The 20,171-nt window shown below is 44.9% G+C and overlaps 1 protein-coding gene across 2 annotated transcripts in view; it reads right to left on the bottom strand.

Moving 5' to 3' along the window:
• Positions 1-20,171, bottom strand: part of GALNTL6 (polypeptide N-acetylgalactosaminyltransferase like 6) — a 3,351,701-nt gene that overhangs the window by 2,654,450 nt on the left and 677,080 nt on the right. For both annotated transcript variants that reach the window (XM_073656298.1, XM_073656306.1), the window contains exon 2: positions 6,388-6,496. In XM_073656298.1, coding sequence (XP_073512399.1) covers positions 6,388-6,496 — 109 coding nt within the window. The remainder of the gene's footprint in view (positions 1-6,387; positions 6,497-20,171) is intronic.

Consider the following 20,171-nt stretch of genomic DNA (forward strand, 5'->3'; position numbering starts at 1 on the left):
CCTTATCCTGGTGTGTATGGCCACTCATCCTTATCCTGATATGTATGGCCCCTCATCCTTATCCTGGTATGCATGGCCCCCTCATCTTTATCCTGTTATGTATGCCCCCCTCAGCGTTATCCTGGTATGTATGGCCCCCTCATCGTTATCCTGTTATGTATGCCCCCTCAGCCTTATCCTGGTATGCATGGTCCCCCTAATCCCCATCAGGCTGCACATAAAAAAAAATAAACACTCCTACTCACCTTTCTTCTCTCCTCCAGCGCTGCATCTTGTCTGCCCGCACTGATCTCTCCATGTGAGCCGCGCATGACTTCACTGCCATGCGCGGCTCACAAGGAGAGATCAGCTGCCGGAAGTTACTGCTCCCCACGCCGGGACTGTGTGCACGGGGAGCAGTGACTTCATGCTGATTAATAGCCGGCACAGTGTAGCCGCAGCGCGGCTCCTGCTGCTGCCTGGCTACCTCGTGTGCTCGCTCATTAAAGGGCATGAAAATTCACCCCTCCCCATGCCCATGGGCATGGAGAGAGGTTGAATATTCATGCCCTTTAACAGTGGGCACACGCGATCGCCGGGGAGGAAAAGCCGCTGCTAATACACTGTGTGCCGCTAATTAGGAGCATGAATATTCAGTGCTCCCCACGCCCCTTTAGCAGCGAACACAGTGAAGGCTGCAGCAGGTGGCTCCTCCGGCCCCGCTCCTCCACCGCTACCGCTCCCCCCACACCCCACACAACATATATATATATATATACCCCCTCCCCCCTCAACATTCGAACTATAAGACGCACCCCCCATTTTCCTCCAAAATTTTGGAGGAAAAAAGTGCGTCTTATAGTCCGAAAAATATGGTATGAGTATGTATACATATCTATATCTATAACTATATATATATGTACAAAGAGATATAGATAAAGTAAGAATGAATGCAATAAATAACAGCAACTAAGAAAGAGTAGATAAATTAAACATGATTGTCACTGTTATTGCTCATTTTGTAATGGGCTCATTTCGCTTAAGGATACAGAATTTCCGATCGAAGAAATGCAGGTAATAAAACTGATGTGACTTTAATTAGCAGTGGCAACTTTAATCCTAACAAAATAGATAGAAAGCTTTGCCTTTGGTGAAATGGTAGATAGCAGATTACAAGAGCCCTGTTCTGGGAATTAGATTTGACCTCAGATATCAATGACAGTGTATGTATTGAATTGGGGTCTTGAGAAATGGTCCAATGTTTAAAAAAGAAAACAAGTAAACATCTAAACATTTATATAGATTACTGGTCAACAGAAGGTTTTCAGGCACACAATGAGCTCCATTAACCAGTCCTGCATTTACAGTTGAAACCAGAAGTTTACATCTCTATATAAAAAGACACATATGCATGATTTTCTCAATATCTGACGTGAAATCAGAATAAACCGTTTCCGTTTTAGGTCAAATATGATTACCATAATTTTTAATATTTGCCAAATGCAAGAATAATGAGAGAGAGAGGGAATGTTTTAAGGCATTTTTATTACTTACTGCAAAGTCAAAAGTTTACATACACTAAGATTACCATGTCTTTAAACAATTCTGGACTGCCCATATGATGGTTTCATGTGCTTGGAAGCTTCTGATAGGTTTTTCTGGCAACATCTGAGTTAATTAGAGACATACCTGTGGATGTATTTTAATGCACACGTGAAACACACTGCTTCTTTGCGTAGCATCATGGTAAAGTCTAAAGAAATCAGCCAAGATATCAGGAAGAGAATTGTGAAACACAGGGGTGGCAGCATCATGTTGTGGGGTTGGCACTGGTGCACTTCACAAAATAGATGGCATCATGAGAAAAGTAGATTATGTGGCAATACTGCAGCAACATCTGAAGACATCAGCCAGGAAGTTAAAGCTTGGGTGGAAATGGGTCTTCCCAATGGAAAATGACCCAAAGCAAACTGCCAAAATGGTAATAAAGTGGCTTAAGGATAACAAAGTCAATGTTTTGGAGTGGCCATCACAAAGCCCTGATCTCAATCCTACTGAAAATTTATGAGCAAAGCTGAAAAGGCATGTGCGAGCAAGGCGCCCTGCAAACCTGGATCAGTTACACCAGTTTTGTCAGGAGGAATGGGCCCAAATTGTGACCAACTGTTGTGAGAAGCTTGTGGAAGGATATCCCAAAGATTTGACCCAAGTCATTCAGTTTAAGGGCAATAATACCAAATACTAATGAAATGTATGTAAACTTTTGACTTTGCAGTAAGTAATAAAAATGCCTTAAAACATTCTCTCGCTCTCATTATTCTGGCATTTGGCAAATATTAAAAATTACAGTAATTCTAATTGACATAAAACTGGAAAGGTTTATTCTGATTTCATGTCAGATATTGAGAAAACATGCATATGTGTCTTTATATAGTGTATGTAAGCATCTAGTTTCTACTGTACATTTTATAAGGTTTAACAAAAGAAGGCAAACAAAACCCAACAAAACTGTACTTACATTTAAAGAGAAATCTATGGTATATGTATTACTTTGTTTAAGTATGATGTTACAAACAATTTAAAGAAGCAATGACTTTCTCAAAAAATATATGTCCTTTCATTGCCGAAAAGCTACAATTATCATCACAAATAATGTCATATTAATTTCACATTCTGTGGCAAAAAACTAAGGTTGATCTTCAAATTTATGTAACAAATGTACCATAGATTTTAAGTTTGCACTGCTCTAAATCTATGCAAGCATTATCCCAGCCCCATTGTAATTCAGTAGGACTAATCATTGGCTTTTCCTTGTGAAATCCATGGAAAGTAAGTAGCAAAGTAATTACTTCAGCAAGAAATCTTTCCATGCAGCATTAAAAATCTGCGGAGACCATTTCCAATGCATGTGCAGTAAACAAGGTTGCAGAAGCAGAAACCCTTGAATGGGATGTGAAATTTATGTAGATTTCATACATATTTAGACACCTGCAACAAAATATGACTGAAATCTGATACTTTTGAAAATACCATAAGGACTTAGAATTGATTTCATGTTCTAAATTTTGGGCAAAATTGTTTTAAAAATGTCGACAGTGTATATCACTTTTATAATAAAATGATACTTTTTTATGGAAGTAATGTATAATTTTTACAGTAATATCATGTTTTAAATGAAGCAAATGCATTACTGTCTTGCAAAAAGGTGAATGTAGAATTCAGTAAAAACTAATATTTTATTGAAGCTTCCAATAAGATGCAATATAAAGGCACAAGATACTAATATATTTCATGTCTTAGAGTCCTTAGTCAAAGTTCAGCATTTTTGAAATTTTTCTAAGGCTTGCACATGTGTATATTTTACTGAAATGCATTGAAAAATATGATGTCATACAGAATGACAAAATATTGGGTCAATGCCCCTTTATGGGCAGAGCTTCCTAATTATGGACACAGATTTGCATACAAAATAAGATTTTATTTTTCTCTTTTTTACCTACATTTTTTACACCATAAATGTTTAGAGAAGTATCAGATGTGTTTTGGAAGTGATAGTATGCTCTGTTTGACAATGTATATTTGAAGAGTATACTTAATGTTGTACAAAATGTTTAAAAGTAGCAGTTATTCATTCATTTATTTTTGATGTTCCTAAATTTTGAGTTGGAATAAAGTTTATGTAGTTAAGTGTTCAGAATACATTTTACTGTTAAGAGCTTAAAGAGAAGGAAGAATGCTTAGTTACACTTCCTAGAAATCGATGCATTCCATATACAGGGATAAGCTGTAAGTAAACAACAATGAAGTCTCTATCCTGAAAACAAAGCTTAGAGAGTGAAATGTAGAGCATCACTATATCGAACTGAAGACTGGTCCTGAATAAACCATAACAGAAAGTTCTACTGCATGTGTTTTTTTTTAGATTACTTCTAATTTAGGGAGTGTCTTTCTATTAGGCACAAATATCTTGTTCCCAAGAAAAGGAACCTATTCCTAAAATCAGATTATAGTTCCTACAAAAATGTTGTCTATTTTATTCATAAATTAGCAAAAATAATTAATATGTAGCTTTAGAAACGTGATAGACTGCCCTCCCTCTAAGCTTTTAAAGAGATGAGCAAATCTCTTCCCAGAGCAGTCTGGGGCATTCTATTTGTAAGTACCTCAATTGTCATTAAAATATATTTATTATGCTCCGAGGTCTCTCCAGACCCCAAGTTATAATAAATAGAGGGACAGGTAAGGTGTTTAAATAATAAAATATTACACTCATCTGGTCCCTTGCCTTTCCTGAAACTGCAGCTTCTGATACCTTCCACAATGACTAAACTGCATGCATGTCATTGACTTCAATATGTATTGGACCCTGGAAGGCTAGGAGTCAGTCCTTGAAGACTGGAGGGAACTAGGACAAGACGTGAGCAGTGGCAGAAGGATAGGTGAGGTGATTATAATTTTTTTTTTTACTTCTTCCAGTTATTAGAAGAGTTCGCTACTTTGCTAGATTCTGGTGAACATGATTTTTTTTGTTAATATTCGTAGTGAAATCAATTTTGTTTCAATTCAATAAACTCATTTCTATATATTAAAACATCTTTCTAACAAAGTAGACTGTAGTCAAAATGGAAAAAATCCAGTTATCATACATTTTTGGTGATAACATTTGGGTAAGAATGTATACAACTACAGACGTAGAGCGGCACTTTCAGTTTCACTGACTTTAACCATCTCTGGGACTCTACGAAGAGTACATACAGTATGTTCTCTCTATCATATATGTGTAACACAGGTACTTTAGATGCAGTGACACAGAAACACAGAGCAGCCAGTACAGGGTTAATAAACAAGGGGGATTTACTGTAACAGGGTCAATCTCCAATCAGGGAGTAACAGGGGAAATATGGGGAAACAAGGGAAGTAGCAGGTAATATGCTATAACTGACAATCCACAGTTGGGCTAGTTGCAGCAGAGTCAAAACGGTTGTAATCGGCAGTTTTTACACTTAGCTGACTCTTGCTCCTCACAAGGCAGTTGTCGGCTGGTGCCGTGTGTTGCTTTCTTCCGGCTTCCATGCCTAAACGATGCTCCATCTTCTGGCGCCAGCGGGTGGTCTCCAATTTGACCCGCTGAGCCCCTAGTCCATAGCAGTGCACCTCACTTCCTCGGGTCCAGGGATACTGCGTCCCTTCTCCCTCTAGTCGGGCTTGACTCCCACTGTCCACTGCCACTTTTCCCACCCAAAAACTCCTTTTCCTCCCTCTTCCTAGACACGAGCTCAGCTCCCCGGTCACTTGACTCCTCAGCTCTCTCTCTGGACACACCCCCAGCTTCCCAGTCACCTGACTCCTGTCTCACAGTCTGTCTTCCCCCTGCAACATGAGGCACGGCTCTGGCAATTCCGAATCCCTTGTTCTTAAAGTACTTACACTCCGGTCTTCCCCCTTACATATGCACAGAATGAATTAAATCTTTCTTTGAAGTGTTTTTGTATCCCGACCTTTTATCTAACTACTCAGTGGACTCCATCTTTTGTTAAAATTTGTAGATTACAATTTGCATTCAAATATGTCAAAAAATATTATCTATTCTGCTGAAACTGCTAAAATATTAATAAAGTCTCAATGAAAAACAAACGACTAAGCTGGATATCACAGTTCAAAATAAAAACGTATTTTCACATTAATTTTGTTTTCTTTTCAAGCTGCCAAAGATCTTAAATGTTTACTCTATAAGTTTCAAGGACAAAAATTGCATGCCAGTCTTAATTAAGCACTCCCTGGAGTACACTGACCTGATTCATTAAGAGGTGTGCACTGCTTAATGAATCGAGTGCATCTGTTACCCACTGTGCGCCGTTGCCAGAAATGTATTCCAGCCGGGGGCTGAAGTAATTTACACCACTTTAAATTATGATGAATTCGACAGGTGGGCATGGCCATGCCCCATCCCTCCCATGCTCAGCCCTTCTACACTCATGTTGGCATAGCTGGCCAGGACTGGCGTGTAGACACCAAAAGTCACAATATTTGTTTTTGCAACTACGGACTTGCACATAAATATTGCAACTTATTAAGTTGTTTACATCAGACTTGAGGAGTAAACATCTTAATAATTTCCGCCCATTATGTTTCTCAATTTCTTGCTACTACTTCACTAAATAAAAATGGATGAGTTCAGCATACATCAGATCACAGATATACATAATTTTCTTCTTATATCAAAAAATTCAGAGAAAAACACAAGAAAAATATATTTTAAATACTTTGTGTACATGACCAAAGAAAAACTTGGTTATTAAGGAATATTTGCCTAGTAGAGGCTATATGTCTAAATCATACTATCATCTCTTAGAAACATAGGGATTAAACACAATAGATCTTGAATATTAAAATGTAACACCTTTATACCTGAGCGTAATGCATCCTTCTGAATAGTGTCATAGTCATGCCAATCCTTTCTTCTGAGGCCATCTGTCCATGTGTAAAGTTGAGCATCACTAAGTCCAAGAGAATATGCCTATGGGACAGAAGGAAATGCATATAAGAGATAAGATGTAACAGAATATGCTGTTTATTAAAGATTCGTAAAATGAGGTGAAATTACATATTATATGTCACATGCACATGTTTAGTTTTGTAAAGGAAAAAACTGTGACCTGGCCAGGGACTTAATTGCAGTAAAGGGGTGCAACCAGAGTTTATGGGTCATCATTTGATGAGTGTGACTTTTTATACACTAAGGTGAATATGACAGTTTTAACCCCCTTCATAATAGAGCTATTATTCATTTTCATTTTTTCCTGATCCTTATTCCAAAAGCCATAACTTTTTTATTTTTTGGTCCACATAGCTGCGTGAGTGCTTATTTTTTGTACTTTTGAATGACACCATTCATTTTTATCATATAATGCATTGGAAAGTGGAAAAAAAAATTTAAGTGAGGTGAAATTGAAAAAAAAGTGCAATTTCACAATAGTTTTTTTAGGATTTTTATTTACCATGTTCATTATATGGTAAAACTGACCTGGTGATATGATTTTCCAGATCAGTACTATTTCGCAGATACCAAACATGGAGAGTTTTTTTTTATTTAAGTGGTGAAAAAAAATTGGAATTTGCAAAAAAAAAATTTTTTTCTTGTGTCCCCATATTTCGAGACCCGGAACGTTTTAATTTTTTGGGATATGGGGCTGTATGAGGACTTATCTTGCACTCTGAGCTGACATTTTTATTGATACCTTTTTTGGGCAGATACAATTTTTTCATCTCCTCTTATTGCATTGTATTACAATGTTGCAGAGGCCAAAAAAACATAATACTGGCGTTTCTAATTTTTTTCTCGTTACAGTTTACTGATCGGATTAGTCTATTTTATATTTTCATAGATCGGACTTTTATGAATGCAGTGATACCCAATATGTGTATTTTTTTTTATAATAGCTTTATTTTTAATGGGGCAAAAAGGGAGTGATTTGAACTTTTTTATTTTTTATTTTTTTTATTTTTTTAAAAATTGCACTTTCTATTGTATTTGTTAGACTCCTTACAGAACTTGAACCTGCGATTGTCTGATCGCTTGTATACATAGCAGTGCATATGCATTGGTATGTACAGAAAAAAAAGCGGTCTCCTAAGAACGCCAGCTGCAGGCTTGCTTTCAAAGGAGAATCATCATGGCAAGCATGGAGGTCTTCAGCAGACCTCCAGCAGCCATGGCAACCCATTAGCACCCTGCGATCACATCAGTGCTTGTTAAATGTCACTGTCAGAGATTGTTAACTGTCATGGGAGAAGCTCAGCTCCACTCGCGATCTGTTTGAGGCAGATGATGGCTGAACTATTCAGCCATCATCTGCTGGGAAAGACGTGGGCTAGGCATTTAAGACTGCATCAAAGATAGGGACCCGACATATGACAGAACTCTATGACATATGTCAGAAAAGGGTTAAAGAATGGGTAGTTTAACCTAAAATTATACATGTAGGAGTCATCTTGAAGTGAATTGGATAAAAATGTGCTAATATGTATTACTAGTCTTTTTCTTTTAATTCCCAGTCATATATAGCACATTTGCTAAAGAGCTTATGGACAGCTTTAGAAAACTAATAAAGGATTGAGAGTAGTGTTGAGCGAGCATGCTCGACACTGCTCGGTACTCGCCTGAGCATCTCACTACTCGGGAAGTTCGGCCATCACTGAGCATTTTCGGGTTACTCGGGCGGGAGCTCGGGTCTCCGCCCTGCATGTTTGACGCTCTTTACAGAGCCAATGAACATGCAGGGATTGCTAGCCAGTCACGGTAATGCTGCAGCCATGTTGGTTGTGGGCATTATAGTGATTGGCTGGCCGCACAGCATCACCTCGAGTATTTAAAACCGAGCGCCGCCATCTTGGACACAGTCACTCCGGATCAGAAAGTGTAGGGAGAGTGCTGTTGAGCTAGGGAGAGATTTATACTGCGAAATAGGTAGTATAGGGTCTCTAAAGCCTGCAAAATCAAACATATAGGCCTTCTGAGGACTAATATTCATCCGAGATATCAGGTAGGCAGGCAGGCTGCATAGGAGATGCAGTGGTTATACCAGGGGTCTCAAACACGCGGCCCGCGGGCCGCATGTGACCCCTCCGGCTGCTTCTTGCGGCCACCGGGCACTGACCCTGTAACTATTGCAGCTCTCTCCAGCAGCCGCGGACATCAGCGCTGTAATGCAGTGTATTGCCGGGCAGAGACTGTCTCTCTGCACAGCAATACCAGTGTCAGCCGCTGGCCTATTAGAGGCCAGCAGCTGACCTCTGCATCCCAGTGCAGTGGAGTATGATGTCACTGCCACGCGCAGATGTCAGCTGCTGGCCTCTGATAGGCCAGCGGCTGACACTGGTATTGCTGTGCAGAAAGCCGGTCTCTGCGTGGCAATACTCTGCATTACAGCTCTGATGTGTGCGGAAGCTAGAGAGAGCCGCGATCATTACAGGGTCTTTGCCTGCGGGCCACAGGTGCAGAAAGGACGCCGAGGGAATGGAGGATAGGTGAGAATCTTTTTTTTTTTCTCTGTCATTTGAAATACAGCACAGGGGATCTGTGCTCAGTATTGGGGGGGGCACTGTGCGCAGTATGGGGGGGACCGGGACCTTGAGCGCTGTATGGGGGGATGGGGACCCTGAGCGCTGTATGGGGGGGACGGGGACCCTGAGTGCTGTATGGGGGGGCGGGGACCCTGAGCGCAGTAAGGGGTAGGCGGGGAACCTGAGCGCAGTAAGGGGGGGGACGGGGACCCTGAGCGCAGTATGGGGGGACTGGGACCCTGAGCGCCGTATGGGGGGGGATGGGGACCCTGAGCACTGTATGGGGGGACGGGGACCCTGAGCGCTGTATGGGGGGACGGGGACCCTGAGCGCAGTAAGGGGGAGGACGGGGACCCTGAGCACAGTATGGGGAGGAAGGGGACCCTGAGCGCAGTGTGGGTGGACGGGGACCCTGTGGGCAGTATGGGGGGGGGCTGCCCTGTGCCCAGTGTGGGGGGGACCTGGATGGGGGACATGTCTGCAACATGGGGACCTGGATGGGGGACATGTCTGCAACATTAGGACCAGGATGGTGGACCATGTCTGCAATATGGGAGACCATGTCTGCAATATGAGGGACCTGGATGGGGGACCATGTCTGCAATATTGGGGACCTGGATGGGGGACCATGTCTGCAATATGTGGACCATGTCTGCAATATGAAGACCATGTCTGCAATATGAGGGACCTGGATGGGGGACCATGTCTGCAATATGGGGGACCATGTCTGCAATATGGGGGAATTGGATGGGAGACCATGTCTGCTGGATTGGGGACCTGGATGGGGGACCATGTCTGCAATATGGGGGACCTGGATGGGAGACCATGTCTGCAATATGGGGGACCAGGCCAGGAGACTGTATCTGCAATGTGGGGGACCTGGATGGGAGACCATGTCTGAAATATGGGGTCCATGTCTGCAATATGGGGGATCTGGATGGGAGACCATGTCTGCAATATGGGGAACTGGACGGGAGACCGTGTCTGCAATATGTGGGACCTGGAGGGGAGACCATGTCTGCAATATGGGGGACCTGGAGGGGAGACCATGTCTGCAATATGGGGGACCTGGAGGGCAGACCATGTCTGCAATATGGGGGACCTGGAGGGGAGACCATGTCTGCAATATGGGGAACCTGGACGGGAGCCCATGTCTGCTGGATTGGGTACCTGGATGGGGGACCATGTCTGCAATATGGGGTACCTGGATGGGAGACCATGTCTGCAATATGGGGGACCTGGACGGGAGACCGTATCTGCAATATGGGGCACCTGGATGGGAGACCATGTCCGCAATATGGGGGACCATGTCTGCAATATGGGGGATCTGTATGGGAGACCATGTTTGCAATATGGGGGACCTGGACGGGAGACCGTGTTGCAATATGTGGGACCTGGAGGGGAGACCGTGTCTGCAATATAAGGGACCTGGAGGGGAGACCATGTCTGCAATATGGGGGACCTGGAGGGGAGACCATGTCTGCAATATGGGGGACCTGGAGGGGAGACCATGTCTGCAATATGGGGGAACTGGAGGGGAGACCATGTCTGCCATATGGGGGACCTGGAGGGGAGACCATGTCTGCAATATGGGGGACCTGGAGGGGAAACCATGTCTGCAATATGGGGGACCTGGAGGGGAGACCATGCCTTTTGCCTTTTTTCCATAAAAAAAACAGTTTGAGTGTCTCACTGACTGTTCAGACACAAATATATCTGTTTAAAAGATTCTGGTGTAGGCCAGAGAACTAGAACTGTGGTTTTCCTCTTCCACGGTTCAAATCTGGGTGTAATCCTGTTTTTTCCTTTTTTCCATAAAAAAAACTGTTTGAGAGTCTCGCTGACTGTTCAGACACAAATATATCTGTTTTAAAGATTCTGGTGTAGGCCAGAGAAATAGAACTGTGGTTTTCCTCTTCCACGGTTCTAATATCCTTTTTATTACCCTTTTGCCATTGATACTGCGAGTGTAAGCTATTTTACTTCCTTTACAATGGACAAGGTGCGTGGCAAGGGACTTGGAACTGGACAATCTGGTGATGGTGCATGCAAAGGACGGGGCCGTGGCCAAGGTGAAAATGTGCCACAACCAACAGCCACATCTTCTCGCTTCCAGTTCTTGACCAAATTACCAGGGAAGCACACAACAACAACACTATTGCCAACTGATCAGTGTGAACAGGTTATTAATTGGATAGCAGATAATACTTCCAGTCACCTGGGCACCACCACTTCCGGTCTGTCTTCCACACGGTTATGTATTAGTAGCCATGAGTCTTGACCGCATACTCCTCCTCACCCTGATGCTCCTTCCTCCCACCATGCCAAGTGTCGTCAGACAGCAACTGATCCCACAGTTGGACACTCTGAAGAGCTGTTCACTGGTCCATTTCCATATTTGGGCCCGTTGCCTGCTCTGCTTGAAGTGGTGGAAGAGGAGATCCCATGTAGCGATGGCCAAATATTTGAACAGCCACGGCCACAGGAAGGCGATGCTGGCAATTTGTCACAAGAGGTGGACGATGGCGAGACACAATTGCCACGTAGTGAGGAGGAGGACCGTGGTGCGGAAATGGAAGAGGAGGAGGTGGTGGATCATCTAGTAACTGACTCAACGTGGCAGGAGGACATGCAGAGTGAGGCCAGCAGCACACAGGGGGAGGGAGGCAGAATACCCCAACAGGCAGGAAGAAGCAGTGTGGTGGCTACAGACAGAAGGCGGGCAACCATTCCCTGTAACGCCAACACGAGGGACGTTACCAGTGCAACCGGTAGGTCTTCCAGAGTCTGGAATTTTTTTAAAGACTCTCCTGATAACCCCAAAAAGGCCATTTGTACCACCTGCCATGCCAGCATCAGAAGGGGTGACAAAACTACCAGCCTGACCACCACCAGCATGATCAGGCACATGTCAGCAAAGCACCCGACTTTGTGGGTCCAACCCCAGGGTTCATGACCAGTGTCAGCGGGTGTCACCACTGCTTCTTCCGCTGATGTGCGTGTAAGAGAACCTCCTGTTGTGCGTGCAAGGCAATCCCCTGTCCATACTGCATGCAAAGATGCCCCCCCCTCTCAGTCTTCACTTGTTAAGGCAGTTTCTCAAGAAACAGCATCAACGTCCACATCCACGTCCCACCGCAGCGTTCAATTGTCCATATCCCAGACCTTTGAACAAAAGCGGAAATTCGCAGCCAACGCCCAACAGGCCACAGTCCTAAATTCGCACATTTCACGACTGCTTGCATTGGAAATGCTGCCTTTTAGGCTGGTGGAGACGGAATCCTTCCGCAACCTTATGGCAGTGGCCGTCCCTCGGTACTCGGTCCCCAGCCGACAATATTTTGCCCGGTGTGCCATCCACACACTACACAAGCACGTGTCACAAAACATCTGCCATGCCCTCAACAACGCAGTTACTGAGAGAGTCCACCTGACAACGGACACGTGGACAAGTGCTTGTGGCCAGGGACGGTACATTTCCCTGACGGCACACTGGGTAAAAGTAGTGGAAGCCGGGACTTAGTCGGACCTTGGGACGGAACACATCCTCCCCACATGGAGGATTGCGGGCCCTATGTCAGTCAGAGTTGCCCCCACAGTGTACAGCTCCTGCACATCATCCTCCTCCTCATGTTCAGCCTCCATCTCAAATATCACCATATCAGTTACAAGCTGGAAGCACTGCAGTACTGCTTCAGCCAAGCGGCAACAGGCTGTGCTTAAACTCATAAGTTTAGGTGATAAACCTCACACTGCTTGTGAGTTGTGGACAGCTGTGAAAGAGCAGGCAGATCTGTGGCTGAGACGGCTGAACCTACATCCAGGCATGGTCGTGTGCTTAACCTCGTGGTTCAGCGGTTTCTTAAATTGTACCCCGAGTTGCCAGATCTGCTCTTCAAAGTACGCCGCCTGTCAGCTCATTTTCGGAAGTCGGCTACAGCTTCCTCCGCCCTTGCTGTGTTGCAGCAGCGTTTGCAGCTTCAGGCACACTGACTGGTGTGTGATGTCCCCACACGTTGGAACTCTACCCTCCACATGTTGCAAAGGATTTGTCAGCAGAAGAGAGAAGTTGTGGAGTACCAGCTGCAACAAGGCCGTCGATATTCAGGTCAGACTCCACACTTAAGACCTCAGGATTGGACCTGAATGTCTGACATATGTACCATCCTGACAAACTTTGAGGAGTCCACCAAGATGGTGAGTGGCGATGACGCCATCATTAGTGTCAGCATCCCACTTGTCTGTCTTTTGCAACGCTCTTTGCAGAGAATTGAAGAGGAGGCATTGCAGCCAAATTATGATGAGATGGATCAAGAAGCCGTAGCGGGCGATTACACACAGCCCAGCCTCATCTCATCCCAACGTGCATTGGGGGACAATGAGGGAGAGGAGGAGGAGGAGGAGGAGGAGGAAGAACAGGAGCTGGTATCATGCGCTGTAGACGGTAGTACCTGTAAAACTGTCATACCGTCGGTTCAGCGTGGGTGGCCTGAGGACAGGGGGGAGGAGGAGGAGGAGAGCATGGTCTGTCGTCATCTTGGTGAGGACACAGAAGTCTTGCCCGTTACCAGTCTGGCACGCATGGCAGACTTTATATTACGCTGCCTTAACCATAACCCTCGCGTTGTCAAAATGTTGGGTGACAGTCATTAATGGTTGGTGAAACTTTTAGACCCACGCTACAAGGAGAACTTTCACTCTCTTATTCCTGAGGTGGAGAGGTCTACAAAAATGGGGCAGTACCAGAAGGCCCTTGCTGCAGAACTGTTAAAAAAATTCCCATCTGAACACGCTAGCGGCAGAGGTCACAGTTCGTTGCCCAACCAAGGCGTACAGGCAAGAGAGACGCAACTCCAATCCAGCAGAGGCAGGGGAACACTGTCACTGTTCTGAGACAGTTTTCTGAGACCCGCCCAGCTTACAGGCCCTGAGGCGCAGGGTACTCTCACAAGGAGTGGAAAGTTTCAAAAGATGGTGAAGGAGTACCTTGCCGACCGTACCAGCGTCCTCCGTGATTCCTCTGTACCTTTTAATTATTGGGTATCCAAGCTGGACACTTGGAATGAACTCGCTCTGTACGCCTTGGAGGTTCTGGCCTGCCCTGCCGCTAGCGTGTTATCGGAGCGTGTTTTTAGTGCCGCTGGCGGAATTATAACTGATAAGCGCACTTGCCTGTCAACTGACAATGCTGAAAAGCTGACCCTTATCAAAATGAACAAGGGCTGGATTGGGCCAGACTTCTCATCACCACCAAATGACAGCAGAGTAACATAAAGTCAAATCCACTGTGCTATTTCGGGAGGTGTGTTCCCATGCACCGCTTCACACCCACACATGGGTATAAGCTTCCTCATTTTGGCTGTTTTTTGCTCTTCTCCTTATTCTCAGCCTCCACCACCACTATACCACCAGGGTGACCATGGTCCGTGTTGCCAGCATTGCAAGTTCCTCCGTCCTAATTTTAGACAGCTTTTGCTTGGAAGGCATAGGCAAAGACTATGGGAGACCCACTCCCCAATAATGGGAATAATGTTTTTAACATGCTGTACTGCATGGCTCTTGTAAGGGGCATTGCAATTTCCTCCGTTCTAATTTTTGGCAGCTTTTGCTTGGAAGGCATAGGCAATGACTATGGGCGACCCACCCCTCAATAATGGGAATAATGTTTTTAATATGCTGCACTGCATGGCTCTTGCAAGGGGCACTGCAAGTTCCTCCATCCTAATTTTTGGCCACTTTTGCTTGGAAGGCATAGGCAAAGACTATGGGAGACCCACTCCCCAATAATGGGAATAATGTTTTTAATATGCTGTACTGCATGGCTCTTGTAAGGGGCATTAAAATCGTCTTGCTTAGATACTGTGACCTCCATGTCTCTTCCAAGTGTCATTGATATTGTCTTTTTATTCCAATGGGACCTCCACGTCTCTTCCAAGGGGCATTGATATTGTGTTTTTATTCCACTGTAACCTCCACGTCTCTTCCAAGGGGCATTAAAATCATCTTGTTAAGCTACTGTGACCTCCACGTCTCTTCCAAGGGGCATTAAAACAGTCTTGTTAAACCACTCTGAACTCCACGTCTCTTCTAAGGGGCATTAAAATCATCTTGATAAGCTACTGTGACCTTCATGTCTCTTCCAAGGGTCATTGATATTGTCTTTTTATTCCACTGAGAACTCCACGTCTCTTCCAAGGGGCATTAATATTGTATTTTTATTCCACTGTGACCTCCACCACTCTTCCAAGGCGCATTAAAACTGCCTTGTTAAGCTACTGTGACCTCCACGTCTCTTCCAAGGGGCAGTAAAACTGTCTTGTTTGCTACTGTGACCTCCACATCTCTTACAAGGGGCATTAAAACAGTCTTGTTAAACCACTCTAAACTCCACGTCTCTTCCAAGGGGCATTAAAATCGTCTTGTTAAGCTCCTGTGACCTCCACATCTCTTCCAAGGGTCATTGATATTGTCTTTTTATTCCACTGCGACCTCCACCACTCTTCCAAGGGGCATTGATATTGTCTTTTTATTCCACTGCGACCTCCACCACTTTTCCAAGGGGCATTGATATTGTATTTTTATTCGACGGCTTACTCCACCACTCTTCCAAGGGGTATTGATATTGTCTTTTTATTGCACTGGGACCTCCATGTCTCTTCCAAGGGGCATTAAAACCGTCTTGCTAAACCACTCTGAACTCCACGTCTTTTCCAAGGGGCATTAAACCCGTCTTGTTAAACTACTCTGAACTCCACGTCTCTTCTAAGCGGCATTAAAATCATCTTGTTACGCTACTGTGACCTTCACGTCTCTTCCAAGGGCCATTAAAACCGTCTTGTTAAACTACTGTGACCTCTACATCTCTTCCAAGGGGCATTAGAACCATCTTGTTAAACCACTCTGAACTCCATAGCTCTTCCAAGGGGCATTGAAATGTTGTTTTTAATTACCTCTAACCTCCATGACTCTTCCAACGGGCATTGCATTTCCTCCTAATTTTAGTCAGCTTTTTCTTTTCAATGCATTGGCAAACACTAAGGGAGACCCACTCCCCTATAATGGGTAGAAGGTTTTTAGTATGCTGTAATCCACGTCTGTTTCAAGGGGCATTGCAGTTCCTCATAATTTTTGGAAAGCCTTCCATTCACTGCTTACGCCAACAGTGTACAGGACATCCAGTTGCTATTAATGGAAAAAACGGATTAGTTAAGGCCCTCTGACTTCCATGTCACTTCCAAGGGGCATTGGAGTGCCTTGAAATTTTTGGTAGGCATTGCACTCACTGTATGCCCTATAACTGTGTAGCCGAACCGCTCCTTTTGGTACAGAAAAGTATCCTACAAGACATGTGTGGTTGACTGGCCTGATATTGATGTGAATGGTCCCTGTTCCTCCTGCTCTTTCTCCTTTGCCACCACCTCATCCATCATTCATCACCTGAAGCTTTGTTTTAACGGGAGTCATAGAACTGGGATAGTAGCAGGAAAACATCCAGCAATCCTCGGAGGAGGTAGGCTATGCGCCAAAACTCTGACCACCTCAGGCCTAGCTGCTACTACATACATGCGCTAGCATTCCAAGGAACAGAAAACTAAGGAGATGGATGACCTCATGATCATGAATAATTTACTCGTTGTGTAGGAGGCAGACCACTGTTGCTGTCTACCTTCTAAACTTTGTGTTGAAGCCTGATTGACCCAGGACCTGCAATCTTCTATGTCTAGAGGACGTGTTGCATCCCAGTGTCCAACTGTGTCCAGGCTACCACCATATTAACCCAGTGTGATGGCGTCAGTGAGATGGACCATCCCTGGCCACATTCACTTGTCCACGTGTTTGTGGTTATGCTGTCCTTCCCACTTAATGCACTTGGGAGGGCACAGGTAATGTTATGCGTGCTTGTGTATACGGCGCACAGGGACAAATATGGGTGGCTGTGGGCTGAGTATGGACACCCGGCCGCCCCTGGCGGCTGGGGACCAAGCGTGAACACCCGGCCGCCGGGCGGCTGGGGACTGAGTATGGGTACCAGGCCGTCAACACAACCATGATATGGTGGCCGGCATTTGCCACCAAATGCCTAAAAGGCCTCATTTCAAGTGCAAGCAAGCTAGCAGTATGGTATTGCAGCCTGGGGGTGGGTGGTTGGCAGGCTGCACCCTTACGCTTGCATTCCAAGAAAAAAAAGCAATGCTAACTTCTATCATCATGCTCCTCACCTTGGCACTCTCAACTCGCCTGATAAAGAAACCAGGGCCCACCGGAGGAGTCTAGTTGTCTGGTGGGCTCGTCCAATGCTGCCCTAAAGCAGGCCAGGCTAAGAAAAGTGTGGGGAAGGTTACCGGGACAAATAGAGGCGGCTGGGGACTGAATATGGAGACCTCACTGCCGAAGCAGCCTTGAGGTAGTGGCCAGCTTTGGCCTCCTCCAAACTAAAAGGCCCTATTTCAAGTGCAAGCTAGCAGTATGGTATTGCAGCCTGGGGGTGGGTGGGAGGCAGGCTGCACACTTACGCTTGCATTCCAAGAAAACAAATCAGATGCTAACTTTTATCATCATCATCATGCTCCTCACCTTGGCACTCTCAACTCCCCTGATGGAGAAGCCAAGGCCCACCGGAGGAGTCTCTGGTTGTCTGGTGGGCTCATGCAATGCTGCCCTAAAGCAGGCCAGGCTAAGAAAAGTGTGAGTTTACCGGGACAAATAGTGGCGGCTGGGGACTGAGTATGGAGACATCGCCGCCGACGCAGCCATGAGGTAGTGGCCAGCTTCAGCCTCCTCCAAACTAAAAGGCCCCATTTCAAGTGCAAGCTAGCAGTATAGTATTGCAGCCTGCGGGTGGGTGGGTGGTTGGCTGCATATTTGCGCTTGCATTGCAAGGAATGGGGAGGTACTGTAAAGAACATATTGATACTCATGCTAGAGCAACTCCATTTTGTCTGCTCGCTTTAAAATCATGTTATTATCACTCCTTGCATAACATACATTCTTTCTTTCGCTTCCCATAGAACTTATCTCACACTAACCTTTTCTCAAGAGAACATTTTGTCAGACACTCTGTTATCTAACTTGTTTAGGCCAGGTTTGACCTTGTAAAATTTCCATAGTGCTTCAAACTAACAATGATAATATGACCATATATGTGTTTCCGTAATAATTGTACTAACATCAGTTAGCCTATAGTATTGTAGTATGGCTGTAGAGTTGATTGGCTATTTGATATACTCAAAACAATATAAAATGCTAAACAAAATAAATGGGATCAGAGATTCTTTGAATCCTCCCAATACAGGGCACGCATTGCCTCTGTTTGGTTTTCTGTGGATTGCGCAATCAACATAATAATTTGACACTCACTTGGTCAACCGTGAAGGGTTATTGCCCTCCCTTAACAGCTGGTGCCGTGACTCGGATCTCTAACCAGGGACCCCCCTCCACCTCTGGGCGTCCACAAGGAGAGACCTGCCTTCAGCCTCCCCCACTGAAATTGGGACTGATCATTCCCCACAAAAAGCCACGGTAAGTGCACAAGTTCTTTACTAGTGACACTGTCCGTTTGGCGTGGTCTACACATGGTGTGTGGTTGTTTGCAGTATCTCCGGACGTCCTGGTTGGATATAGTCAAAGGTGAAACTATAAGGGGTGTAGTCCCATTAGGGGTCTGATATTATTTAACTTCAAAGCAGTATCACCTCGGATTGACAAGTGAATATTGTGTGAATCTTTCTCAGCTTCTGACAAAAATCCTTAGGAGAGACTGAACATTGTTAGTTTCAGTCGCGGCAGGTGATCGAAGATTGGGTTGGACACGCAAGTAGATATACGTATATTGAGTGTCCGGTGCGCTGCAAAACTGCAAAGCTGCATAGCAGCAGAAGTGCACCTCCTTTCATTTTTGCTGTGAAACAATTCGCCCGATGGGAGGGGTGAGTTAGTAGTGGAACAGCTGGGAGCTCTGGCAAGACTCCGCTGTGTACGAATTAAGGATCTTTTTGTCAGTTGTAGTGAATAATCAATGTTTCCGTGGAGCAGAAAGAATTTGTCTGCCCCGCAGGAGAGGGAGGATGTGATGAATATCATGATCAGTCGAGAAGGGAAAAGATCATTTAAGCACGCGCCAAAAGTGTTTAAGGTGTTACATTTTCCTGTGGAGGGGAGGCTTCAGCCTGTGTTGTGGGATGAAGGCATCCGGCAGCAAATGGGTAGATTAGTTGACTGCTGTGGTTTGTTGGAAGATGCTGAAAACTTTAGGAAAGTGGCTCATGAGATTTGTGATGAAGGATATATTGAAAAAGTACAGGAGGAAGTAGGTCCCCCCCTTCCCAACTTATGTGTCCACAATCCAAATCTAGAGCCCCTGAATCCAAAAACTGAGCAATTTATACCTTATGAGATTAAATACCCTGCACTTCCCACAGAGAGCCAGCCACCATCATATAACCCAGACGGTTGGCTCTGTAATGTGTGTTTGGTCACTAATCCAGGATGCCGCAGGACGTGCTATAATTGTGGAGCACGTAAACCCGGTGTTGTAGCACCAACCTGCCCATTACTTAACGCTGACGGGGATATTATAAACCACTACCCCCACCTGCCCCTGCCATGGTCCATACTCCATTCAGAGAGACCCAGGGTCCTCTGAACTCTTCCCTATTCACCCTCTCCCAAACTGGGGAAATAGAACATGGACGCTAGTATGAGGAGGTGGCGTCTGATTTACTGAATGGTCCTTCAGAATTCTCTACTATACTGAGAATAGGTATGGGGAGTATACCACAACAGCAGGTTGGGATCATTGTAAACGCAGCAAATGCGAAACTGCAGCATGGGTGGGGGCTAGCTGCAGAGATATGTCGTATTGGGGGACCTACAATGCAAGCTGCATCTAATGATTACATCCGTGACCATGGTCCGTTAAGAGAAGGAGAGGTGATGGCTACAATTGCCGGACAGCGATCATGTCATTTTGTTATACATGTAGAGAAAACCAAAAGAGTAATGTCATTGTGTAAGATTACAGTGCAAGATGTTAAATGCAGCAAGGAAGATAATGGGATGTTGAAATGTTGAAAAGTAAATGCATGTAAAAAAAAAGGTTGCGCTGAGCTTGTTGACAGAAGGGAAAAGTA

The sequence above is a fragment of the Phyllobates terribilis genome, unplaced genomic scaffold (genome assembly GCF_046119375.1).
Source record: "Phyllobates terribilis strain yellow unplaced genomic scaffold, ASM4611937v1 Scaffold_1__5_contigs__length_1240528914, whole genome shotgun sequence".
In the NCBI taxonomy this organism is placed as follows: Eukaryota; Metazoa; Chordata; class Amphibia; order Anura; family Dendrobatidae; genus Phyllobates; species Phyllobates terribilis.